Source organism: Toxotes jaculatrix, chromosome 6, assembly GCF_017976425.1.
Source record: "Toxotes jaculatrix isolate fToxJac2 chromosome 6, fToxJac2.pri, whole genome shotgun sequence".
NCBI lineage: Eukaryota > Metazoa > Chordata > Actinopteri > Toxotidae > Toxotes > Toxotes jaculatrix.
Window position 1 is genome coordinate 23,069,559 of NC_054399.1, and position 27,342 is coordinate 23,096,900.

The window sequence follows — 27,342 nt, forward strand, 5'->3', positions numbered from 1 at the left end:
CAGGTTTGAATTTGATGATGTGAAGATGCCCATCCGGCTCCTCGGCACTGCTGAGCGGAGTGTGGGGGTTTGAGTGGTGGGTGGATTTACTGCTATCCAGCTGCATGAGCCTCAGTAAAATGCACTGTGCAGAGCCTGCAGGCCTGCAGCCACAGCGTCGGCGGGTGAATGGTTGGATGTGATTGGGGGTTGAAGGCCAAGGCTCCGGGGAGGGCACTAGTGCTCATACCTCCGTGCTTAACAAGCAGCGCCGATTCCTTCCTCATGCTCTCGGCTCTTACAGTGAACCTTTTGATTTTCCAATTCATTATTTTCTCTGCATGCAGCCTCCTGTTGGTTAGTCTGGATCTGAGTGCACAGCTACAGCGCTTGACTTTTCCCGGTGTCTGTGGAGGAGGAAATCCAGTGGGGTCCAGGAACCCACTAACACTGAGTTATGAGGTCGTCAGCAGCAACCTCTGCCTCCTGATCCCTCCACAGAAAGTATACAGTTAACTTCCACTGAGAAGCTCGCTGCTCTGGGTTTTCTTTTCTTTTTTCTTTTTTTCTTTTTTTTTTTTTTTACTGGAAATCAGTCATTTCATCATCATCATTTCTACACACAGCATCCTACATACTGTACATGCTCTCTGCCTGTTCAGGTGAAAGTTATTCACCAGCACTCACTCACTTGAAAGAGTCCGGACTTTATTCAAACCGAGTGTTTCAGCACAGGGACAACGCTCATGCATGATACTTCCCAGATACATTTACACACAGTACACCAGTAGGCTGAGTGTGCAATTTTGAAAACATACCAAAGCACCAAATACCTGCATACTCTTTAACAAACCCCAAACTGTCACAGGAGGTAGTGACAACACAAACCAAACCAGGTCACATGAAAATTCACTGTGCCAAAATAATACATTTGATCTCTGATGAGCCCTCAGTTTGATTCTGAAGGTAATATAAATGTCTTGTAACAATAACATTTCGCATCAACTTCTCCTTCATCCCCTTCTGACCTTATCAATCAATAACATATAGATATAAAACATTCGTTGAATATTTAGCATCCAAAATGACTGGCCTTTTACAAAGTATTTTAGTCCACACGTCTTTATGGATGTTTTTACATAGGTAATCATAAAGATTAAATTGTTGTTCTACAGGTGATCAGGCTAATTATAATTTTTTTGCTTGAGCAGATGAATAAAGCTTTTTACTGTCTGTCCTGTAAACAGTCAGGAGAGTGCCACTCTCTGCCGCCAAGTTCAGACACAGGAGACGAGTCCACATGATCCACGTAGAAAAATGCCTGTTTCCATAAACCACTCAGTGAAAACATAACACTGATCCTAAGAGATATCTAAATATAACCTGCTTGAAGCTGAAAGATGGATGAACTGAGCACAAGTTCATTGTGCTGGATGAGTTAAATGTGCTTGTTTTTTGGCTTTTAAACAAAGGAAACTCGCACTCTTATTTCCAGTTTCAGAAGCCCTATTCTACAGGCAGAAGTTAACATGGCCTTGAGACAGAGTATTTACTGACAGCATCAAAGGAGGAAAAATGGTGGAGGATAAGACAAAAGATCAGCAATACTGTTGGCAGCATTATTAATCATTTCTCTACACTGCCTCATGCAAGGCTGATATGAACATTTCTACTGCCACAACAATAAAAACAAAAGGTGCAAATGTGGACGACAAAAATGAATTTCAATCTCTCACACTCAGAATTCCAAACTATAAAGAGCACAGAGGTTTAAATGGCACATAACATGAATTATCCTTGTTTTTCGTGCATTGTTGATTGTTGGTGAGTTTTATGTATTTTAAAGGTCCATCTAGGGACGACACTGCAAATTAGCTTAGTCTAGTAAAACTTATAAATTTGTCCCTATACAAATAAAGATTAAATTACAGATAAAAAAACAAACAAACAAAAAAACACTGATTAAACAAAGTTTCATTGCACAGTTTTTACAAGAATTTACAGTGCCCCCGATATCTCAAAATCTGGTACACCAAACACCATTTGTTGTCAGGGGTGCATCTTTAAATAAATAAATAAAGACAAACCATTTTAATTTAGTCTGATTGGCCCTCAGTGGTTAAAGATCCTAAGGAGCCTCTTACTGACCCACCTCAAAGCTGAGTACAAGTGACTTACCTTGGTTATTAGCAAACAGCTGGGAAACATTAGCACATGAGACGCTGACCACCTGTCCCACCTTAGCACTGTACCAGCACCGAATGTCGTCCCAGACTGTTGGACAACCTGAGACGAGAAGACAACATTTATCACACGTTAGTAAGAGAGAGCGAGTTGTTAATATGGAATCATTATACATCAAGTAAACAAGTGTCACAGAAGAACGTCAATATATCTGAGTAACAAATAACTAAATAACTTACAATAATTATGGTTATGGAGGCAAATTAAAATACAAGATTTCACCACAAGTCAAGAAATCAACAGACTGTCAGCAGGGACGAATGGAAAAATAAACATGGAGAAAATATACAATTAGTAGAGGAAACGGGAGGAAAAATCAGGGAATTCAGATGTACAATTACAAAGAACTTGTTCTAAAGACATTAAAACAAGAGCAGCAAAACAATAATTAACATCAAGCATGTGTGTAAGTCTGTATTAAATATTGACCTTTGACTCCACCACATCACCAGATCATAGACTCAGTCATGTTCCAGCTTTTTGAATCTTGTTGCTTATTCTTATTTCCCTCTGCCTGCAACGTTCCCCTGCCCGACACCTGCCTCCCTCTCTCTCCCGTTCTGCCCAGAACCAGCTCTGGATTACCTTGGTTCTCCCAAGATCTCCGGACTCTGTCTCCCCTGCCTTGCCCTACTCAGCTTAATACGACCCATCACTGCACTTTATCATTAATCTAGTGGTCATGTGAGGTGACATCAGTCTTTTCAGCAAAGGCACCAAAATGACATGTTTTCGTTGTAGTGACAGTGCCCACTAGTGGCTGCAGTGATTATGACGGTAGCAAAGTAGGAAGTCAGGTGACTCATCAGACTTGATGTGGAGATCTCTGCAGCGTCTACACTGAAATGAGATAAATTAACAACAGATGATTAAAAATGTTTGGTTATTTCTGATCGAATCCTGATTGTAGACATCAACTTTATGCATCGTTCTTTAATCAGAGAGTGACTTGTTTGGCTCTGAACGCCTCTTAATGCTGCAGCATTTACTGATGTTGACTATCGATTCATGCACCTATCTGAAAATCATCCTGTCTGTATAGAGAGTCAGACTTCTCATGTCATTTTTCAAGGGGTTTCCCCAAGTCAGGGAATGAGAAGGGGCGTTTGATTTAGTGATGTCCTCAGCCCTCCTCTCTGCCCACGCATTGTCTGTTCCCCTCACATGGCTGACAAGCTTTCCCTGCAGCCTCCGTCGCTCCAAACGAGGTAGGTGGGGGGGGGGGGGGGGGGGCACAGCAGTAATGAGGAGTCTCTCGTCTCTCTCCGCCACCACAACGCCTCATACATCAAAGCCGCTTGGCCCTGTGTCAATTAAAACAGCAGCGCGTGGAGACACACCACCACTCATTCATAATAAAACACAGCTTTTGGCTCCTGCTGGAGGTTCTGCTGCCAAGGCTGTGGTGAAGCAAACATATCGTTGGATAAATGTGACATTGAGCTCTCCTTTTTTAATCTTCTTTTTTTCTGTTTGCATTGTGCCTACTGTGTGTTCACAGAGCAGCAAATGACATCTTCATGTGCAGCATCGCTTCAAAATGGCACGTTATGAGGCTGTTATTGTAGCTGCCCCAGTGGCTCTCCAGGTAATGAAAAGCCACAAAGCCAGTGTGTATACACACTGTTGTGGTATCAATGTGCACAGTGTTTTTGTTTGAATCCCAGTGTATGATCACACCCTGCATCAGTAAGTTCCTCATTAGGTGCTAATTAAAGCAAAGCACTGACACTTTGACAGGGTGACAGAGTGGATGAATGTACTGGTGCTTCTCATCAGCTATTAATGGTTGGATCTTTTTGTCCTGTTAATGGTAAAGAGCGCCTTGTGTTTTTTTTCATGCCTTCATTAGATCTCCTCTCCAGGGTCTCAGTTATCCTGTTAGGATCAGTGGTCTTTGTGACAGGCTGTTACGTAATGTTCTTCATCAGCATCATTATGCTCACCCATGCACATGAACATCTCACTGACGCACACCTTCGCACATTTACACAGAAGTGGTCCAAAGGCATGTGGCAAGAAAGCAACAACAAAGCAGACCCCAAACGAAATGAAAGTATTAAGCGTTGCGTTCCTCCATGGATTTAGTGTCACATCTTTTTTTTTTTTTTTTTTTTTTTGGTATTTCAAGATACATATTCTGATTTTGTTGCAGAATAATGCTGAGATCACAGCAAACATCATGTTTTTACCATTTACAGTGGCTTCAGAAAGCATTCAGTGAAAATGTGTTTTTAGAAATGGTTGCTTCTTGTTTAAGATATAAACTAACTACGCAGACTGTTTAGCTCATTTTCAAATAGATGCATCGACTCTATTAGTTTATCCGAAACTGCCAGCCATCCTGCTTTGCTGCTCTTTTGGCTCCAATTTCAGGTCAGAGCCACCAGAAATTTCCCAGTTCCCTACTTGTTCCCTACAGTGCTTTTGTTGCCTAAATCAAGATGAGAACTTCTTCACGACCTGTAACGTAATGTTTCCCTTCAAAACTGTATTGCAAGTTGCAAAAATGTTGATACTGAACGTATCAGTAAAATACTCACTGACAGCGTATTTGTTTTCCTACAACATCCACTTGTAGAAACTAAAGTAGGTTACTGTTTTTTTATGGGCAACTCAGAGAACCTGCTTAAGGATGAAAAAGTCCAGAATGAACAATGTGTTTATGAACATTTCCCCAATTTTAACCCAAGTACCTTTCTAGCCTAAGCCTAACCACAGCCAGAGGTCTGGATGCAACATAATCCAAACAGAGATCGCCAGGTTTGCCATCACAATTAACTGGAAAATGAATGTAATAACATAGAAACCTAACTTTTAGGAGATATTACAGAGCCTATTTGGAAATTTAGGATATGAGTTGACTGGTGGTGTGACGGGGAAAAGAAAACAGAGCATGTTTCCTGTTAATACCACAGCTGCCTCTAACTTGACTTGTTGGATTACCTTTCTTGTCAGGGACTGAGGCTGGCAGACAAAGTCAGACCTGAGTGGCCTGTCCACAAACTTTGTCCTGTGTGCTTCACTACACAAGGATTCACCCTTTATGTGACCTATAGTAAAAATTAAGAGGTAACCTTTGTCATTTCCCAGGGGCAGGCATAATGCGGGAAGGTGCAAGACTGACCAAGCATCAGTTCGTGTCTCTGCTTCACCTATGGCCATATCTCAGTATTTTATTCTTCCTCTGGCTTCAAATCTACCTTCGAAACTTCACCATCCAGAGTTTTCATGGATCAGTAAAGCATTTGTCTTCTGTTTGTCATGTACACTGCTGCTGCTGTAATACTGTTAAAACTAATACAAAGGAAGAGGCTCCACTGAGATGTATACAACAATATCCACCCTTTAATGAACAATGTTAGGTGATAAGGGAGAAGCAGAGGTGGACAGACACACAGAGAGGACAAGGAGCAGGAAGTAACAGAGGGGAGATGTTCAAACGGACGAAGAAAACCGGAAGACATTCAGTTTACAGTCATATAAAACACTGGGAACTTCATTCATCGTTTTTGTTTGATGCATTTCTTATCAACAGAACTGTTGATAAACTTAATGTTCTTATGTTTATAGACCAATCGTTTCTGCAATTAGATTTATAGTAACGTTTCACCTCTGGCATTTAGTCTGTGTAATTAGTTATGAAAATGACAATTGTGGGAAACCACAGAGATGTGGAGAGGGCAGGACAGCCATAGTGTGAAATGATCTGAGGAAATGTCAACAGTGGAGTGTGAAAGCAATGTGGAAATAGGCACTGACACACACACACGAACAAACTGGCTGTTGCTCACTGTGGGTCTAATTACAAGCATCCTTTGAAAATGGACAAGACTGTTAACCCTCTCTCTCCGCTCACTCCTGCATTACATCCTCATTTCCTCTCTGTCACAGACTCCCCATGTTCCTCCTCTGATGCGTTTCCTGTGGGACTGGAGGTCTGAAGGTAATTAACCCAAAGAAGAAGACACATCTGCCCTCCCTGCCCCCAACTGGACAGCTGATTTGGTTACTCTTGATAGAGAAAAGGCCACGAAGTGGAAAACTGTGACTGTGTTTTTACCTGTTACCTGTTGGTGCTGTATTTCTGTCAACAGCTGCAAATTCTATATTTATCAGTTAGTAGCCTTCACCTCTTGTGCAGTCTTTTGTAACACTGCAAAAATGAAGCCTCATTATTTACCAATCTCAATTTCATGAGCCGCGTCGCCCTTTACCTCCTCTCTTCATCCCACCCATCTGTTTGTCCCTCATTCAGTCACGTCTGATTGGCTCCTCCACCCTTGCTGAATAGTGACGAATTAGTCTGAAAGGATTTGCAGGTGAATTGTGCTCCTAAACACACCTGTTCGACCTCATATTAAAACTAACAGCTTTGGCTTTTCATGTACTGAAGTAAACAGGCAAAAGCAAAAGAATGAGCTCAGCTAGTAAAAGTAGAAGTCTGTCTTACAAAATTATCTGTCTAGTGGCATTAGACTGATGAATCCACATTCATATCTCAAAGAGCATAAATTCAGTAATTGAAATGAATGCGCTGTGGAAATTTGTGAGCACAAATGAGAGTAAAGTTTATCATGCAGTTTTAACAGATGCAGACATTAGCCAAGTTAGCCAAAATGCCAGCCACTGTTAAAACTCTGAGTTTTTAAATGATTATTAAGATGAATATTTAGTTCAATACTAGATTTTTTTGAGAGGCTACAAGCAAACAGAAAGCTTCTGGCACAGTCTCTATAGGTATTCTTGGTTAACTTTGTTTATTAATCATTCATTGTAAAAACTCAAGGAGCCATAGCAATTTTTAGTATCCATCAGATACTATTTTCCAGCATCAGACTTCCTTATGTGCTTTTATTTATGTTCACAGCAAATTGTCCTTGTGTATGAACATACAGCATCTCAATATCAGTTGCTGTTCTGTGAATTTGAGAAGATATGCTAACTGTGCAAACTGGAAAATTTCTTGTTGGCTGAAAATGATGTTGGAATGGTCTGATATGTTAGTCATTATTATCAACTGGGTCAAAATCACCTTCAAGAAATGGCAGAATGAAGAATGGAACAGTAGAGTTCCCATTTCTGTCTTACATTTTCTAAGTTGAGTGTGTTCTCTAAAACCAATAAGATCAAATTTAAAATGCTTTGGGTCATCAAGTGAACAAGCCCACTTCTCACCCTTTCTCACGGTGGACCTTTTGACTGCCAAATTCAGGTGGAAGCATTAACACTAACCATGTCTTCTTACTATACAGGTGTGCTGCTGCAGTGACACGGTAGCCTATTGTGCCTGGTGGTTCACCAGCACAAGCAGAACAGAAGAGAACAGAGCGATAATTAATGCTATTAACTACACCTATGCTTTTCCTGCAAGGACAAGTCAAAAAAAAAGGGTCTATGTCCATCACCACAACAACAACACTGTCCAACAACAGTGACGCTTAATGAGATTTTGTAATGTTGAATGAAAACTTAGCCCTGACAAAATGTAGTGGAGTAACATGTGCAAAATTTAGCACTGGAATGTGATAGACTTAAAGTAAAAGGTCTCTCAAATGAGTACAAAATCTGCAGTTACAGTGCTCGAGTATGCAGTTACCCCCTCCCCCTCCACTTCCTTCCGCTCTCATCTGTATTTGCCACAACACTTTGGTCAAAGACATAAGGACCTGACCCACATGGCCTTGACACTTCTCCTCAGGACAGCTGTGACTAAATATTCATGAGTGTTAAGTTTTTAGGGGTTTTTTAGGTACACTTTATGTCTTGGCAGTATTCTGCATGTGAGCAGCCCACTCTGGCTGAGCTCTTATGTTGACAATTTATTATTATTATTATTATTATTTTTGGACGGCTTTTGTTTAGAATGTTATATGACCTTGATTTGCTTTTTTGCTTTTTATTGTCTTTTGACCATATTTAACTCACCATACCACAACTATGTTTTAAGTTTTGGCGTACATTAGTTTTCTGTTTCTTTACTGTTTTCTTGTTCTAGTGTCTTAGTAGGTGTGATTACATTGACCTGTTTTTATGCTTATTTTCAATTTGCACATTAAAAACTGTGTGGAGCTTTAAGGAGACTATGCTGCCGCAAATTAATTCATGAAACAAAATGGCATATTTCTGTCATGTTTTGCTCTTTTAATCGTGTCATCTTGTTGCAAACTCCTTATCAGTTGACAGAGAAACTCCTGATACTTGGGGGTGAAAATGCACAATAATTCACATTTTCTTTTCTGTTAAAAATTAAATTTTTCTGGAACTCAAATGTAGAGAATAATTTATATTTCTGCAAATATACAGATAAACATTTCTGCGGCTTCTGCGGTCCTCGTTGAAATGTTGAAATTTCAACTAGACAGTGAGCTAAACTCTGATTCAATGATGCAAGGCAATCCTCATTTCAACATAAGTCAATATCAACAACCAACAAACTGCTCCCGACAGCCTGCCAAGAGTAGTTTAGCTTTAGCAACGTAGCGATAACCATTTCTTATTCAGCTCTCCAAACTCTTTTTGTTTCTTGAACATATTGGCGTGAAATAACTGTATAAATGCAAACATACAGACGTTGCTTCTGCAAGGAGTTATATGAAGTCCGTTTTAATTATTTGAGAACGTACGCAGTCCCTCATTGCCAACTTGCATTCATTTTTTTAACATTACGTTCTGCTCGCATCCGTCTACTTCCGCGTCCAAGAAACATCAAAATAAAGGTATGCATTTCAAAATAACAGTCTCTACTCTAAACAAACAAAATGTGCCCCAAAGGCAGAACACTCCCTGTCTGACCTTATTAGTTCACCATTAAACCATCACCAAACCTTGCTTGTTAATTCACTGGCAAAAGAAGAACTACTTCTGAGATGGGTTTGCGGAAAACCTTTGAGGAACCTGGACCTATCTTAAGCTCAACTTCCCTGACTCTGCCATCTCTTCCTGGAAAGAAAGCAGTTATCCTTGCCATAGGCCAATTGTTCCGTGCAGCCTGACAGTCCTTTAGAAGTACGATGTCCCCTTCTTTCACATCTCTTTTTGTTTCAGTCCACTTCCGCCGGGTCTGCAGAGTAGGAAGACACTCCTGACGCCAGCGGCGCCAGAACTCATCTGCAAGGGCCTGCACCTGTTTCCATTGTTTACTGTAGAGATCCTTGTTTGTGAATTCTCCTTGCGGAGGGGGAACTCCCACTTTCTGAGTGAGAATCATAGCAGGAGACAATATGAAAGGTGACTCTGGGTCATTGGAGACTGGGACAAGAGGCCTAGCATTGATGATAGCAGCCACCTCCATCATTAAGAGTGCATAAGACGTCATGAGTAAGCTGAATGTTATCTTTAAGCAAGATAGCGTCGAGGATGCATCTTGACAATCCTATCAGCTGTTCCCATGACCCCCCCATGTGGGACGCATGTGGTGGATTGAACACCCACAGACAGTTCTGATCACTCAAAAACTTATGAACTGCGGCATCCGGTTCCTTGTGACTCAATCCCAGCTCCTTTGCTGCTGCAACAAAGTTCGTCCCGCAGTCTGATTGTATCTGTTTGACAGGTCCACGTAATGCAAAAAACCGCCTGAGTGCATTGATGCAGCTGGAAGTATCCAAAGAGGCAATGATCTCGATGTGCACTGCTCGTGAACTCATGCAACAGAAAAGCATAGCCCACTGCTTGCTTTGGGCCTGGCCACCCCTTGTGCGTCTGGAGACAACTAGCCACGGTCCAAACACGTCTACCCCAACATAGGTGAAGGGTGGGGATATGTGTACACGCTCTGGTGGCAAGTCAGCCATGAGCTGTCCTTCTACTTTGCGACGCAACTGTCGACATACTACACACTTGTGCAGAACTGAGGTGATGAGCCGCTTGCTGCCTATGATCCAATAGCCTGCTGCTCTGAGGGCCCCTTCAGTAAAGTAGCGGCCCTGATGTTTCACTTGCTCATGATATTGTCTCACTAGAAGCAGGGAAACGTGACTGTCCTTGGGCAAGATGATAGGGCTCTTTTCAGCCATGCTCAGCTCTGCATGTGCCACCCACACAGATCAAATCTTCTTTTAAAACAGGGTTCAGCTTCTGAAGTGTACTGTTACTGGGCACTGACCCTGTGCGTGTGAGAGCAGCAATGTCCTTGTAGAAAAACTCTTCCTGGGCAGCTTTGGTAATAACCAGTCTAGCCTGAGACAACTCATCAGGAGTTCGTGGGAACCCACAATGATGCCACCCATTGCATCTGCCTGACCTGTTTTGTTTGCAAGTTCTAACAATGTGGATGAGTGTTGCAACCACCCTGGTGAGTGAGTGCATGGATGAAAAGCGTGTGGCATTGAGACCCTGTTCGTGAGTCTGTGTCTGATAACTGCTTACTTCAGAACATATCTCAGAATCTGTGTCTGGGTTCACAAGTTCATATGTCTGTTTTGCGTTCTCATGACAAAAACTGTGCCAGTTGGGATGCGTGATCTGCTGGGTTGTCCTGAGTTGACGTAGAACCACTGGTTTGGTCTTGTTGATTGATGAATGTGACAAACTCGATTGTGAACATAGATGTGGAAACGTTTGGTCTGATTGTGAATATATCCGAGCACAACCTTGCTGTCGCAGTAGAACTCAACTGAGTCCAGTTTTAGGTCCAGTTCATCTTGGATGAGATCAGCAACCTCTACAGCCAGTACTGCGGTGCACAACTCCAAATGTGGGATGGTGGGTTGAGAGAGTGGAGCTAATTTAGCTTTCCCTAGAATGAATCCTACATCCACTTGTCCTTCAGCTTGAATGGTCCTGAAATACGCCACAACTCCGATGGCTTTTGTGGATGCGTCAGAAAACACACATAGCTCTCTATGTTCAGCTTTGGTGAGCGATGTTGGTACGTATGCACAGGGAATGTGCAGCTTGTTCAAATCATGCAGGGCCTCTGTCCACGCTTCCCATTCTTTGAACCTCCCTTCTGGAAGTTTAGCATCCCAGTCCCTCTCAGCCAAGCTGAACTCTCTCAGTAGATTTTTCCCTTCAATCGTTACGGGTGCGAGCATGCCCAAGGGATCAAAGATGCTGTTCACTGTGGACAAAACACCTCTGCGTGTGAAATGCTTCTTATCCTCGGATGCTTTAAATGTGAAGGTGTCTGTTGTGGTCACCCATAGTAGGCCTAAACTGCGTTGCACTGGTGCGGTTTCACTACCGAGATCCATGTCCTTCAGAACTGCTCGGTCCTCTGGCGCGAATGCTTGCAGGACAACCTTGCTATTTGAAGCAAACTTGTGTAGCCTTAGGTTAGATTCACTGAGGGAGGCTTGGGTCCTCTGCAGGAGACTAATTGCTTCAGTATCAGTGGACACACTAATGAGGCCATCGTCAACATAAAAATGATGTTCGACGAAATGGACTGTCTGCTCCATATTTGCATGCGCCCTCCTGAATTGCTCTCCTGAGTCCATAGATGGCTACGGCTGGGGATGGGCTGTTGCCAAACACATGGGCCCTCATCCTATACTCAGTGAAGTCTTTGGACATGTCATTGTCTCTGTACCAGAAGAATCTCAGGTAATTCCTGTGGTCTTTGCGAACGAGAAAGCAGTGGAACATCTGCTGTATATCAGCGAGGACTGCAACCTGCTCCTTCCGGAAGTGGATCAAAACTCCTACAAGGGAGTTATTGAGGTCAGGGCCTTTCAGCAGCACGTCATTTAGAGACATCCCTTGGTGCTTAGCACTGGAGTCAAAGACCACACGTATGTTTTCTGGTTTCTGTGGGTTAAAGACTCCAAAGGTCGGCAGATACCAGCACTCTTCCTTTTCTTCCAATGGTGGGGCCTCCTCTGCATGCTTGTTCTGAAAAATTTTGTTCATGAACTCAAGATATTGATCTCTCATTTTTGGTTTTCTTTGTAATGTCTTTTGCAGTGAGTTTAGGCGAGACAGCACGTACTCACGGTTATTGGACAGCAGTTGACGCTGAGGTCTGAAAGGGAGGGGTGCTACCCAGTGATTTGACTCTCCTTTAAATGCTTCTCTGTCCATCAACTCCAAGAAGATTGCATCCTCTACAGATGGGCCAGGTTTGTTGTCCAAACTTGTTTCATTGAAGACATTCTGCCCTAGGATCTCTAGTGATGCTTTGCAGGATTTACTCCTTTGCTCCTTGCCTTGGTATGGATTCTCAACCAGTTTAATGGAACTGTCGCAAGGTGAGCAGATAGAAGGACGGCCGTTATCCAACACATTTTTCTTGTATGTGCACACAGTTGGTTTGTGTAGCATTCCCGAGACACACGTCTCCTATCAGGACCCATCCCAAGTCCAGTCTCTGTGCGAAAGGGGCATTGTGAGGACCATTCACTTGCTGACGGACCTTGTGTACCTTCAAAATGTCTCTCCCCAGCAAGATGAGGATTTCTGCGTTGGAGTCAAGTTCAGGGATGTGCTCTGCTATTTTTCTCAAATGAGGGTGATTGCAGGCTGTATCAGGGGTAGGGATTTCAGAGCGGTCGTTAAGTATTTCATCACACTCAATTAGCGGTGGAAGAGAGGACAATTTTTCCGTCAAGAGATTCAATCTGGAACCCTTCCGCTTTGCGGACAGATGTGTCAATTGGCCCAGCACAAGTCTTAAGTTTGTAGGGAAATAGCTGGCTTTTTATGTTGAACAGATCAAAAAAGTCTGAACATGCCAGCGAACGATTACTTTGATCATCCAGAATCACATACATGTTGGCGGTTTTATCTCGTTGACCTTGATAATACACTCGAACCAGACAGATCTTTGAACTGGATCTCCCTGTTTGCCCTTGTCCACACTTGGGTACATTGTGAGCTCACTGCAGGGTTAGTGACAGTATGTTCCTCCTCCCCGCCGTTGTTTGCTGGGGGTGGAGACCTAGTAGAGACTTGAGTTGGTGGGCTGAAGTGCATTGCAGTGTCATGCCTGTTGCTGTCGCACTCTGTGCATTTCATAGGCAGTTTGCAGTCTTTTGCCAGATGACTGGTAGAAGTGCAGCGTTTGAAACAGATCCCATTCTCTTTAAGGATAGCTCTCCTTTCCTCGATTGCCTTTGCTCTGAATGCTCTGCATTTCCTTAATGGGTGTGATTTGTTGTGGATGGGACAATTTTTCTCTGGTGCATCAAATTTCTTTTCAGGCGGGTTTGCAGATGATCTCTCAGGTGTAGAAATTTCAGTCTTGTGAACTGATATCTTGTTCCCATAATTCCTTGAGGGTGCCTCGTGTGGTCTCTCAGTAGTACGTGAGAAAATAAAACTTGGGTCATTTCTCCTACGTGCTTCTTGGCAGATGAAACTGGTAAAGAAGTCAAACGGAGGAAAACATCCACCATTTTCTTCTTTGAACTTTGACCCGACTGAGAGCCATTTCTCTTGGAGAGCATAGGGAAGTTTTTCTATTATGGGTGCTAAACCCCTGGCAGTGTTTCTGTCAAATCCTGTCAAATAACCTTCTTCTTTAGCTCCCTGGAGCTCCATGAGAAGATCACCTAAGTCCCTCAGTTTCCCGTAGTCTCTGGCAGACATTTTTGGGAATTCATCCAGTCTTTTAAACAGGGATGAATTCCCAAAATGAATTCCCAAAAATGTCTGGCAGACATTTTTGGGAATTCATCCAGTCTTTTAAACAGGGATTTCTCCGCCACTTCAGGCGCAGCATAGCATTCCTAGAGGCGTGTCCAGTCCTTTTGCAAAGCTAGAGTTGGGTTTCCAGCATGCACAGAACGAATTCTTTTAACATGTTTGACAGACTCTGGCCCAAGCCACTTAATCAGCAGATCCAATGTTTCAGTAGCTGTGAGTCCTATGTCTGTAGTGGCATTATTGAAAGATGAGTACCATGCTCTATAACTTTCAGGTCTGTCATCAAATTGGTAGAGACTTGTACTCACCAAGTCACATCGTGCCAGGTATCGAGCCAAATGTTCTGTTTCAGGTGCTACACTGCTGAGAATGGTGATACCTTGAGGAACGTGAGCTGGTGCTGCTGCATTTAGTGAAGGTCCATAGGAGTGACGAGTTGGCTTAGTCTCAGTCTGAAATCCCTCCTCACCAGAATAAACTTGAACATTGCTTTTGTCATTGTTGTGCTCCTCTTGTGACAGGGCGTGCCACGTGACAAAACTCTCTTCTGGCAATGCTGAACTAGGTACTGTGGTGCGTGTGGCTGCCTGACATCTCTGTGACCGAAGCTCCACATGTGATTGAACATATTCTTGAGTCCTTACTGCAATGTTCTTTTGTAACATTTCCCGAGCAGAGGGTTCCAGCTTTATTGATTCCAGTTCCACAGCTGCTTCCAATGCTTCAGCTTGTGCGATGGCTGCTGCTGCTTCTCTCTGGAATGCCAGGGCACTCAGCTCAGATTCTAACTTAGCTTTGCCTGTAGCTCTGCTTCTTTTGCAGCACTTTGTACTTTAAGCATTGCTTCCTTCTCCGCGTAAGAGGCCCGTGCTTTTGCTGCCTCTGCTTTGGCTCGTGCTTTAGCCGCTGCGCTGAACGTGGAGGAGAGAAAGCTCTTTGCAGTTCTTGTACGCACTGATGCATTGTCTGACTTCGCTTGTTCCATGTCTTATCAGTTGTAGAACTCCAGGTTGTTCTGTCTTTTCACTGTACTGTCCTCGTTGACATGTTGAAATTTCAACTAGACAGTGAGCTAAACTCTGATTCAATGATGCAAGGCGTGTCCTTGTAGCAGGTTGCGGGTATATTACACATTGTTGGCACCGCTTTGAATACAGAGTGAAACTAAAAATAACAAGAAAATACATCTACAATTAGATATTTGTACTTTCAGTAAACTTAAACTCTATTCAGAAAATCATGAAGTCACAACTAATTAATTAATCCTCATTTCAGGAGTCAACGTCAACAATCAACAAACTGCTCCCGGCAGCCTGCCAAGAGTAGTTTAGCTTTAGCAACGTAACAATAACCATTTCTTATTCAGCTCTCCAAACTCGTTTTGTTTCTTGAACATATTGGCATGAAATAACTGTATAAATGCATACATACAGATGTTGCTTCTGCAAGGAGTTATATGAAGTCCGTTTTAATTATTTGAGAACGTACGCAGTCCCTCATTGCCAACTTGCATTCATTTTTTTAACATTACGTTCTGCTCGCGTCCGTCTACTTCCACGTCCAAGAAACGTCAAAATAAAGGTATGCATTTCAAAATAACAGTCTCTACTCTAAACGAACAAAATGTGCCCCAAAGGCAGAACAGAAGCGGTGCCTCAGTCTGCTTCAGTCAGCGTTCAGCCCGGGCTTGATGCGACTCATACCTGCCACTTCAAATGCTAATTGTCACTTCTTTGCTTTGGTTGATCATAGGAAAGGGTGACAAATGATGCAATTAATTCTGAGTGAAACCAGCTGTGGCGGGCACACGCGGTCCCACCGGCGAGCAGACAACTATCTCACTGTGTATAGATTTCATAATAGTGTTTTCAGAGCTGAGAGGCAGAGAGAGGAGAGAACAGAGCTTCCCCGACTGGAATGACCCTGTCGCGTGACTCAAAACACTTCAAAACAAAGAGAATTCATAATTGGGGTGTAATCGACATTCTTTGAGACAGCATCGACAGATGGAAAATGAAGCTCCTGAAGGACAAGCTGTTCCTGTCCCGAGTTTTCTTTTTTTTTTTTTCTGAGCCATTGAAGGGAAGATAATGGATGAATCTGCTCTGATTCAGTTGGCTCACCTTCTACCTGAGCCATAGAGATGAAACAGGGCCAGCAGGCTGACCAATCAGTCCCTTTATTCCAGACATCTCCTCACCTGATTAGTTCCCTTGATTGTTTTGGCTGCTCTGCCAAGTGAAGGACGGTAATTTGATTATAGGAAGTAAATGTGTTCGCTATGCTTTTGATTAAAGAGCAGCAGTCATCAGATGCAGGAGGGCATCCAGCAGTTTCACAGTCAGCTGTGGTTTATTCTATGGTTTGAGACGGTGTTTTAAAAATCATGTATGTTTTATGTTTACAAAACTGTCCCCACGTGCAAGAATACCAAAATACCTACACTATCTACAAACCTAACTCTCATGCAGAAGTGTTAGTTCAAGTTGAAGAGAAAATAATCACATTAATTAATACTTTAGAGAAGTGTTCAGCGTGGATATGCACTAATTGCACAAATCACTTCTGCCTTAACTTATCAATATTATCACCTTGATTTACTTGTGTTGTGTTACTGTCATGACTGTTATTTACTGCATAAATTGATTGTAATTACTTGAGACTGTTTTCAGTTTTTCATTAAAGAATACACAGATTTGTTTTAAAGGAACAGATTGGTTGAAGCTGATTTGTATCAAGACTAATTTTTACTCTGTTTACAAGAAACAATCTGTTTTTCGAGGAGGAAACCCCCTGAAAACTCTTCAGTTATTTAATCTTTATTTCATCTTCATGTTGACATAATTCCCACAATTCATTACAGTAGTAAGCCTTTACTTTATTATTATTTCTAGTGTTTCTACAATTTCTAATTCTGTTCTAGTTACATGATTATGTTCTTTATGTTTCACCTTGATGAATTTCACTTTTTAAGGCTTTTTAAGTTTGCTGCTCTCCATTTTGTCTCATTTCATATCAAGTCCATCACTCATGGTTCTAACCATGTTGCTGTTAACAGAGCTATACTGGTTAATTCAGGGTCACCAGTTTTATGCTCAGAGAAGCCAGGTGATCCAGGCTAAGTATAAAGTAGAAACAGCTGAGAGCAGTGAGAAAAAGACCAAAACTGTTTTGGTGTTGAGGTGAGCTACAAATGGGGGTTGTCATCTTTCATTAGATTAGCTTTTTATTGAATGTTGATGTCTTTTGTATCTACCAATAAATCTGATTTGTAGGCTCGTTTCTCTCATGCTGAATGAGATCGAAGTGGCATGATTCTGCATGGACTCAGACTGCCAGTGCCTGTAACCTGGAGGTTGGCAGTGGTTCTCCTTTAATGAGGAACCTCCGTACGGTAATCAATTCCCTGGACGTGGGAGCTCACTGACTTTTTCAACCCCTGACATTTGCTGTTCAAGCTGCAATGCCTTTCACTCCTCTTAATACTCTCTGAAGAGGAGGAGGATGGGAAGAAGTGACCCTTCAGCCTATAATGAACTTTAGTCAAATATATGAATTTACTGTACTCTGACAACAGGGGCTACATATATTAAAAAAGTGAAAATAGATTTTCACAGTACTTCCTGACTGCAGTCAAGATTTGCGCAGCCCAATCCAATAATTTGTCGCTTTCTCCCTTGAGTCCCAAACTTCAGAATGTCAGACTCTGTCCCCAATGTCTGTAATTTAACCACCTGACATGGCTCCAGCCCACTCAGGAGTGCTCCTGATGGCCCTCAAATCAAAGTGCTGCCAAACACAGTGTTTTCTTTTTTTTTTTTTTTTAAGTTTTAGCTGGAGCATTGTTCCACAGGTCAGAATGGAGCTTCTAAGAAAAACCATCTCCCAGAAAACAGAAAAACCTACAGAAAAGGTTAGGAAAGAGGAGGGTAGAGGTGGAGGTGAAGAAAAAATGATTTCATGTTAGTTATCAGAATTTCTCTGTTGTCGTTTCCCACTCATCTTTTGCTTGGAGGAAAGTTTTCAAGCATGAATTAGTGGGTGTAGAATATTAACAGATGGTACATGGCACATTACTATAGATATAATGTCACCTCTGAGTGATTGCCAAAGAAGTCTCAGGTAAAACTTATAAAGAATCAAAATAAAAATAAACTAAACATACTTACTGTTCAATTTCATTCATCTTGTACAGTCATGTCAGAGTACTTAATAAAAAGGTAAACACACTGCACCGTCTTGGTTTTGACTCTTATAAGGACACTTTATTGACTCTCATTAATACTCTAGCTCTTGATCTTCACTATAACTCTACATGCCCAAACCCAGCCTCCCGCTAACCTGAGCCAAAGCTTAATTCTGCCTCATTTCTACTTTATCCCCAAAGTCTTACTGTAACACTAAAGCCAGTGGGGACCTGACATTTGTCCCCAGGAGGGAGGCGAGTCCCCACAAATCCTTGTTCCCACATGAAGATTTGAACACAGACTGACCTGTCCGGGTGGAGTGGTTGTTCTCCTCCTGTTTGAGGATGTGGTTACATTCTTCCTGAGCTTTCATGTGCTGAACCACCAGGGCGCAGTCTGGGTGGATGGCCTCCGTCTGAAGAGCAGAGAGACCATCAGCACAGTTCAGTTATACAGGAGAACACAGCAGCACTGTGATGGTCCTGCAGGCAGCTTAAAGTATAATTACACACTGGATTAATGTTTCTTCTAGAAATAATGTCAGAGCGAAACAAAACATTTGTATCGCTGTCTGCATAATTTGGTAAGAAAGGCTAAAACTTTATTATTCAAATCCAAGAATTTTAGTATTGTATAGTTTAGTATATGAATACCAACTACTGCTTATTAACAATAAGTTAACTATTATTATAATAAGCATTTAAAAATGGCTGTGACTGTAATTCCTCTGAATTACTTGGCGGACGTAAATTAAACGAAACAAAAACACCAACAAAACATCAACACAGTGAGCTTTTAGACATTTTAATTTTCGTGAGACAAGTGAAAAAGTCAGTATTCGTGTTTTCAGAGCTACTTAAAGCTGAAATCAATATATTTTTTGCAGATAAAACAGGTGATTTCTTTGGCAAAGTTATTAGAAGATTAGTGCTGTGTATTCATCTCATTACCCTTTCAAAAAAGTTTTCAAAAAAATGTTCATGTACTTGTACTTGAGTATTTGCATCTTTTGATGCCTTTACATTTTGTGATGCCTTATATAATGCCTTATATAATTCAGAGGGAAATATTTCAATATATATTATGATTAATGAGAAATGGATGTTGAAAGCAGAACTTTGTTGTAGTTGTAATTGAGTATTTTCACATTGTGACGCTGTACAGCTGTCACATTGAGTAGTGTCTGCAGGCCTACTCAGGGCTGAGGTACAGCCTCCACCAATCAGAGGGCAGAGCCTCTCTGTAGCCTGAAAGGTGAAGCTCAGGGCTGTTTCTGCTTATAAAGCTTAATTACTGCAAATGCACAGTGCTATTTGAAAGAGACCTACACAAACATAACAGTTTTATCAACATCTCTCTGCTCTGAATTCTGTTTAAAGAGATTTTAGTGACTAAATCAAACTGAAACCTTAAAAGTGAAGGAAACAAAAACAGGATTTCATCGCTCTCCCCCTGTGAAGACCCTGCTCCCCTCCAGTGATGAACCTTCGTGCGGTAATCAGCACCACTGACAGCTGAAACGTGGGAGTTCAGCGACTTCCTCTTAAAGTCCTGACATCTGCTGACAAGGCTCCTCTGCCTTTTACACCTTCTAAAGAACAAGAGGAACAGGAGCACCCATGCAGGCCTATGATAATCTCAGATGATGAATAAATTCACACATGAAGATGAAATTCAGATTCCTAAAGCATCTCCACCCTGTAGCTGAATCTAATTTGTGCAGCCATGTCGCAAAAATTGATCTGTTACGCCGTCAGGGGAAAAATAATCTGTGTGATTGCTTTGAAGTTGTCTAATTGATTTCTCTGGTGGATGTATTTGGTTTGAAACATAAGAACCATCTCTGGTGAAACACCTGTCTGTTGAACAGATGGGGACACTGCAGGTGACATTTGACCCCATTCTCTCTAAGCACTGCAGTATCCAGGATTAAAGGAGAGAGAAGACGCTCTCTGCTACTGGACAGAAATGCCTCCTGACCTGTTGTAGGACAACAGGTTTTACTCTACAGCCGTCATACTGTAGAGTCCATACGATGAATCTGTTTGCATTTACAGTGTGTACACGTGTCATTCCTTTACTGAACCAGTTGTTGAGAAGCTGAAGAATAAAGTAGCAGTAGAGTGCTGACCCTGAGGATCTTTTCTGCATGTTGCTCCTCATCTCTCTGTCCCTTCACTTCCTGTTTTCTGTCTAGCATTGACTATAACTGATAAAGGCAAAAAAAAAATGTCCAAAAACAAATATTTATGAAAGTATGATAAAGTTTTTTGTGGTGACATTTAAGCAGAGTGTCGGGTAAAGATTGTCTTGGTTAAATATGTAAACAGTCAAAGGCTTGAAGCACAAGACACAACACATTCCCGCTTCAACTTTCAACCCAAACTACAGCCAAAGTGTTTCAGTAGCCGAACCTTAACCACAATGAGGAGGCAGTACATGGATCCTGGTCCCCAATGTCAGTGTCACAGTTTATTCACAGGCTTTCTCCGCCTGCCTTGACCATTTTCTCTGTCTTGTTATTTCAGACCCTGCCACACCTATCTGCCCTGCTGAGTAACCTCAGCCTTTCCCACATTTCCAGTCACCTGATTGGCTCCATGCCCATCTGCTGACCTTTTTGTGTTTTTTTTCTTAGTTTTTATTTTATTTTTTTTAATTATTTTTTGTCTGTCTGCCTGCCAGTTTTTGCCCGTGTTTGACGTGTTCGGACTTTTGCCTATTCCCTCTTTGCTGCTGACTTCACCCCTCGCCAAACCCTCACCTGCTTCTGGCTGCATCACCTTTTATTAAAGGTGAACTGTTTGAACTTTTTATCTGTGACTCTGAGTCATGTGTTTGAGCCCTGTGTCTGTCCTGAGAACATAACAGAACATAATACTGCATTGGCTTCCTCCTAAACATATTTGTTAAAACTATTTAATTGTGTATATTAATATAATTTTCTTTTACATGGTTTCTTCTAAAGAATGTGTTTGAACTGTCTGGACTGGGATGTGACCACAGTTTGAGCTCAGCCATCCTGTGGACAGGTGCTGTACGCAAAGGTATCTGCTATTTGCAAATGTGATGGTGCCACCATTTTGTTTAATTTGCATATAAACACTGCTGACAAATGGCTTTTGTGAAGCTGTCCCCTGAAATAGATGCAGTTTGAAAACGATCATTGTGTGAAGCAGAATTTAATCTTGTCTTGTTTTGACCCCTTCTCAAGGTTACAAGCCTCAGGCTGGGATCTACTACCTTACTCAGTAAGTTCAGGCTTTCTGATAAATAACCCCATCCCTTCCTTACACAACACAGACTGATATACTTGAATGAGAAACATGAAGGATGGCAGAGACTCTTCTTGTCAAATTTCCCAACAGCTTTAAATTAAATACTTCATTGTCTATTTTGAGGATTATCTGATAAAAACAGTGTAACCTAAACACACAACCTGATATGAGAAGACTTTACGGTGAAAAGACTAAATATTTCCACACTGTATTTGAACAGGGTGGCCCCATGAACTCCTTCATCATTAATAGTTTATATCTACAGTAGCAAACAAATGAGTCTGTGTTGCTGAAAACGTCGATCTGGCAGCTTAATCTGGCAACGCAGCCTTGCCGTGACACAGGACAGCACAGTCATATTTGCTCTGCAGGTTTATGGAACAAACCTCCTTTAAACAAGCAAGATAGCTACACAATATGTGGCCTTTGGAACCCCGCACCACGTATACAGCTCAGGGATGTGCAGAGTCTGGTGTAACTCATGATGAGGTGCAGAGCCTGGCAGACGTTTTCTCAACTTCCAACCCCGTCTCCCTGAAATGACTTCTCTAAACTGCAACAGCAAGTACGTTTTGTAAGAGATCACTGATTGGATGTTCAGAGGCAGCGTGTTCAGTCATCCTCAAATGCCCGTCAGTTCGCGATGAAGTTGCACCTTTGGTCGGCCCGCTGAGATTTGATGTTGCACTTTCAAAATGAACTGACGCAGTTTATATTACATCATTCGGAGGCGTTTACAAACAGTGTTACCAACATCGTGCTTTTACCGGTAGCTTTCCTGTAGTCTAGCGACTTTGTTTCCAGAAGAGCACCTAGCAACAAATCTAGCGGCTTTCTGGACAAACCTTAGCTATTTGATGAAGAAGACAGTCTTCAGTATTTAAGGTCAGACTTTGCCTCCACAGGCACACCTCTCTATGCATCTCCTTCAACGCACTGCACGGTAACTGACAATGTGAATTAGCTTCTAACTTTCTCTGTGACCATTTTACAGGTAAATACAGATGAACTCATAGCACAGCCGTCGTCTTTAACTTATGTATGCAGTGGTTTTGTCAGAAGACATCATGGTTTTTTGATTTTTTTTGATTTTCAGGAGAGGAACAGCTTGGAAATGACTCAGAGGTTACTGCTGCTTAACGTGTCGTCTTAATGGGCCGAGTTTCAGTCAAGACTTCTTACTTGTTCCAGAGAGAAACATGTAAACGGGAACAGCTTTAATGGGTATTCAGCTGTATTACACTACCGGTAATGAGCAGTCCAGCCATATACTATTTCTGACCAAGTTTGGTTCCGTATTAAACCAGACAAGGATCTCTCCCTAACCTTAGGTGCTGTGAGAGTCTAAACAGAACCATTAAAGACTTTCATAATGCTGGAGTCACTACAGATGGGTATTGTAGCTCAAGATCAGATATTTTGGTGGAAAATAAATATGTTATCAGTGAACATTTTACTGATATAATCAGTATCAATGTATTTGAACCTTGCAAAAATATCTATATTAACAGTGTATCCTCAATTTACCCCAATCACAATTTGTACAAAACACATTCGCTGTTGCAGTTTAGTTGTACCGAACCATCATTTTCAAGGGAGAGAACTGAAACTTCCTGGATGCAGACTAATGAAATTAGATTGTGTAAATGTGTGTGTGAGCGAGGAGCCATTTGAGCGTGCACTTTAATTATTGGAAACCTCAATTCTAAATGGCAACAGTTTACGTGACAGCAATGTCATTTAAATTCAATCACTGTCTTAACCGGGGTCATTATCACAGGGCACCAGTCGCCTCCAGCAAACCTCTACCAAGCTGTATTATTTACATTTAAATTTCATAGTGACACGAAGGATGGGTGATCACCAGGCCTCTGATGTCGTTAAAGTGTGTGTGTAATTGGCCCTGTGATGCAGGCCAACACACCTGATGGAGGAGTGTTGAGGTAGTAGTACTTCTTATCATTTTTACACTGATGATACACAGGTAGATGGGCATATAGTTCAGACCCCTCCTCTGTTAACTCCCTTGGATCTCAAGTAATTAAATGCTGGTAAAGTGAACTAATGACCTTTGGCCTTACAGCACGCACACACAATACATAGGCCAGGCTCTGTTTGGCTCGGTTTGCACATGGCACGAGTTATCTTACTTTTGCTGCCATCAGACTGTAAACTACAATCTTACAGGTGCACACTGAGTGAGATGGATCTGATAAAGTTTTGGTCCCAGTCTGTGTCAAAGATAATTCATGTCATATGGTGCAGTAAATGCCTGGTGAACTGCAGGGCTAAAATGGACAGAATTAGTTTTAATGAATAAACACAGAGACGTGTCATCAACTCATGTTGTCCATCTGTGTACTCCAGTTCTTTAAAAAGGAGGAGGACAGTGTGGCGCTGGTTGTGACCTGGGAGAGGGGGGCAACATGTAATACCATTATTATTTTTATTTTTATTTTTTTAATAACAGCAGTATCACGTTAGTTAGTTTTGTAATGGTGGTCACTGCCACTCAAAGACAGAGGTTTGGGGGCGGCTGTGGTGCAGCAAGTTAAGAGTGCAGCTTTGGACTTTAGACTGCCTGGAGATCAAAGGGTCGCTAGTCTGATTCCTCGACCAAGCACAATGGATATGGGTGGTGGTGATGGAGACACCCCACCTCCTCGCCTCTGCAACCATTGCTGTGGTGCGCCTGAGCAAGGCACCGATTCACCCTAGCTCCCCAGGCGCCTTACTAGGCAGCCACCTGCCCCAGCATCTCTAGATTAACAGTTAAATTGAGTCTCTTCTCATGTGTGACGATGTAATCGAGGGTCCCTCGACTTTTGTCTGGAACTCTGTTCAGACGTGTTTAGTGCAAACGAAATAAAATTTCTAACACATTTTCAAAGTGGACTGACGGCACTGGATCACCATCTTCACTGAATGAATCAGTAGCTTTTAGCCTGGCAGCTCCAGTTACTGGTGGCTGAGACAGCTGTTGTCTGCTCAGATGTGATTCACAGTGTGTTACATCCTTATTAAAAGCATATTAAAAGACTGAACTTATGTGCAGGCTACTGGCATACTGAACTGAACGTAAAAAGCCTGAGGTCAGTATCAGATCTGAATGTGGGGCCATTTGAACAGTGATGTGTTCACTTACTGCTGCACATACTGAAGCCATGAACAACATAGGGATCCCTGACATTTGTTTTGTGACCATAAAACTGAGGGGGCCACTCCGCAGCCGAAAAACAAACTCAGTGTAAAACTCAGAGATTCCATTGGGTTTTCTGCACTGAAATTGCTCGTTGTTTATCAGTCAAAATATACACTAATACAATAAAAGTAACACATATCTGCCTTAAGCAGATATTCGCCCTGAAAAAAACAATCTGACGGCTTTCAGTTTGAACAAAAGAAAACCGCCAGGCCAGGGCTCTCACAGGATCAAGAAAGAAAACAGAGCACATTTCCTCCATTTTGGCCTCTGTGCTCTGGTTACCTGTGGCCTTTCAAATTGATTTTAAGGTGTTATGGCTTATTTTAAAGGCAGAGACATGACTCGCCTCAGGCTGGAGGCTGAGGTTAGTGGGACACTTTGACGTCACAGATCAAAAGCTCTTTCTTAAGTACAGTACTTTACTTGAGTATTACTAATTTTTACATACTTGTGTTTTCTGACTGTTACAGTTACAATTGACCTAGCAGATCAAGATGTATTTCTATTTCCTTCCTCAAAAATCACATGCAAAGTTGATTTGAAATCTGCATGGTTTACATCCATGTTTTCAAGCAAGCGGTCATCTTCTTTCGTGTCTAACATGAAACCATCTGCGTGAGCTGGTACAGCATAGCCCGTGCGCATATGCTCACAAATTCATGAAAAAAAAACCCAACTCTGGACGAAATATGTGATGTGTAACATGAGATGTGTCACATCGTAGTACCAAATTCACAGAAAGTTATCACACAACTCTACAGTCACACTAAATCACTCCAGCATCACTTAGATGCGATTACAGTGACCCAGAAGGTCAGTGCGTGACATTACACGTCCATCTTGCTGTCACCAAAAAGCTCTGTAATGAAAAGGCAGAGGGGACAAAATGAGCACTTCCAGGCCTGATAGCAATAAAAGTGCAGCAGAGAGTCTGGTGGAAGCAGCTAATAAAGGAAGAGACAACAAAGGATCATTACCAGCCCTCAGGATCAGGAAAGACACCTCACAGACCCAAATCCATCACCACGAAAAGATGAAACCGGAGGTGCGAACACAGCTGATGGAGGAGAAATGCCTCCATGATGGTATTACATCCAAATTCAAATATGGATAAAATGGAATAAAACAGGGATATTTTTCACTCTGAATTGTCTGCATCATTTGAATTTCAAACTGACTTATGTGCATGTGCAGAAAAAAAAGAAAATATTAATGCTTTCTCTTTGCTGCTGTCTGTCTGCAGCCAAAGGCAGCAGAGTCAAGTGAGTGTCCAGTATTAATGGAGTCACAGGAGACGCCACTGGATGTATTCTTTTTTTCTAATATTTATTTTAGGTATATGTGTGTTGTTTTTAATCATTGGTTGCTCCTGTTGACAGGTTAAAGTTTCTCTTAATTTTATGTTTCATTCATCAAATATCGTGATTTTTCTCATTTGGACCAAAACTAAGCAGAACGAAAAAGTCAAGCTGATGTGACAATAGTCAGGCACATTAAAACCAGGTCTGTCTTACAGAAAAGCCGATAATTTGGTTAGAAATGGAGAACTGATCATTAAATGTGATCCCCAGGGATCTGGCACCGCTCCGGACAAATGAGTCATCCATAAGGTGATTATAAGCATCATTCAGTCCAGACCCATCAGACAAACATCAGATCAGCAGCTTCCATAACTGAAGCATATTTACTATGTAGGAAATGCCCAAACATTTTCCCCTGTTTTGTTTTTTTTTTCACTGTGAAATCAGTTGTGACATTCACATGAATTTATTTATTCATCACAACTTGTATAGGATGTATCAGCATACTGTACAAAGACAAGGCTGACACAATAAAATATATCAAACCAAAACGAAAAAAATAGGGACAAAATCTTTAAAAACAGCTTATGGTATTAAATCTGTCATAAAAAAACCAAGCCTTTTACACCCTTTGCTCCAGGATGAGGTGTATAGGCAGAAAATATACAAGCTCAGTGCAGAGACACATTTGTTCTGTATTTTGCAAATACAAAACAAGGGGAAAGCAATAAGTGATTAAATAAACACAAACAAGCACACTGGTACATATTCAGTACTAAAAGAAGCAATTACTATTTAGAAACTTGGCAGGATTGGTCACCAGTCATTTTTAATTTTGTCAGTTAATCATATTTATATTTTTTAACTAATCCGTTTATCTCATCGTCAGAACCAAGAAACTATTATGTAATGATGCTCGACACCTTGATCTCTAATCAGACTTTCATACGGCAGCAGATGGAGACTAATTTGTTCTGGAAACATGCAGTGATGAGCAAGAGGATAAAACATTCGAGTCCTGAACAACACACACGCACCTACACACGGTCATCGACCGGCATCATAGACCTCATCAGCCCCGAAGATCCATTCGGTTAACCGGAATGTTTCGGGTGGACTCACCGTTTCCCAAAGCGCCAGCTGCAGTAACAGACCCAAGTGAAGTAATGTGACCATCCACCTCAAGCACGAGTTCGACGAGCTCCCAGAGGTGAACGTACTGAGCATGAACATCTTCAAGCTTCGTTCACTTTGAAAAGTGCGAAAACTTCCGAGGATGAAAAAAAAACAAACAAAAAACAAAACAGTGTATGATAATTTGTTAAATTTCCACAAATTGGCAACAGTCCTGAACTGAGTCGCCTGTTGGCAGTTTGCCGACGTGAACGTGGTCGGTGTGTCTCCCGGTGTCCGGTGCACGAGACGGTCCGCGTTACGCGCGGAGGAGAGCAGAGACTCGACTGAGCCAAACAAGGTGCGCTCCTCCCTGAAGAGGCAGCGACGGAGCGCAGCGCACAGACGCAGCAGCGGCGCAGAGCTGCGCACTGACACAGCGAGGG

The 27,342-nt window shown here is 42.0% G+C and overlaps 1 protein-coding gene across 1 annotated transcript in view; it reads right to left on the reverse strand.

Moving 5' to 3' along the window:
- LOC121183455 (pituitary adenylate cyclase-activating polypeptide type I receptor-like) overlaps positions 1–26,959 on the reverse strand; it is a 36,767-nt gene extending 9,808 nt beyond the window's left edge. The window contains exons 1-3 of the mRNA XM_041040530.1: positions 26,906–26,959; positions 18,306–18,414; positions 2,158–2,265 (exon numbers count right to left, since the gene is read on the reverse strand). Coding sequence (XP_040896464.1) covers positions 2,158–2,265; positions 18,306–18,414; positions 26,906–26,959 — 271 coding nt within the window. The remainder of the gene's footprint in view (positions 1–2,157; positions 2,266–18,305; positions 18,415–26,905) is intronic.
- Positions 26,960–27,342: the final 383 nt, after the last annotated feature.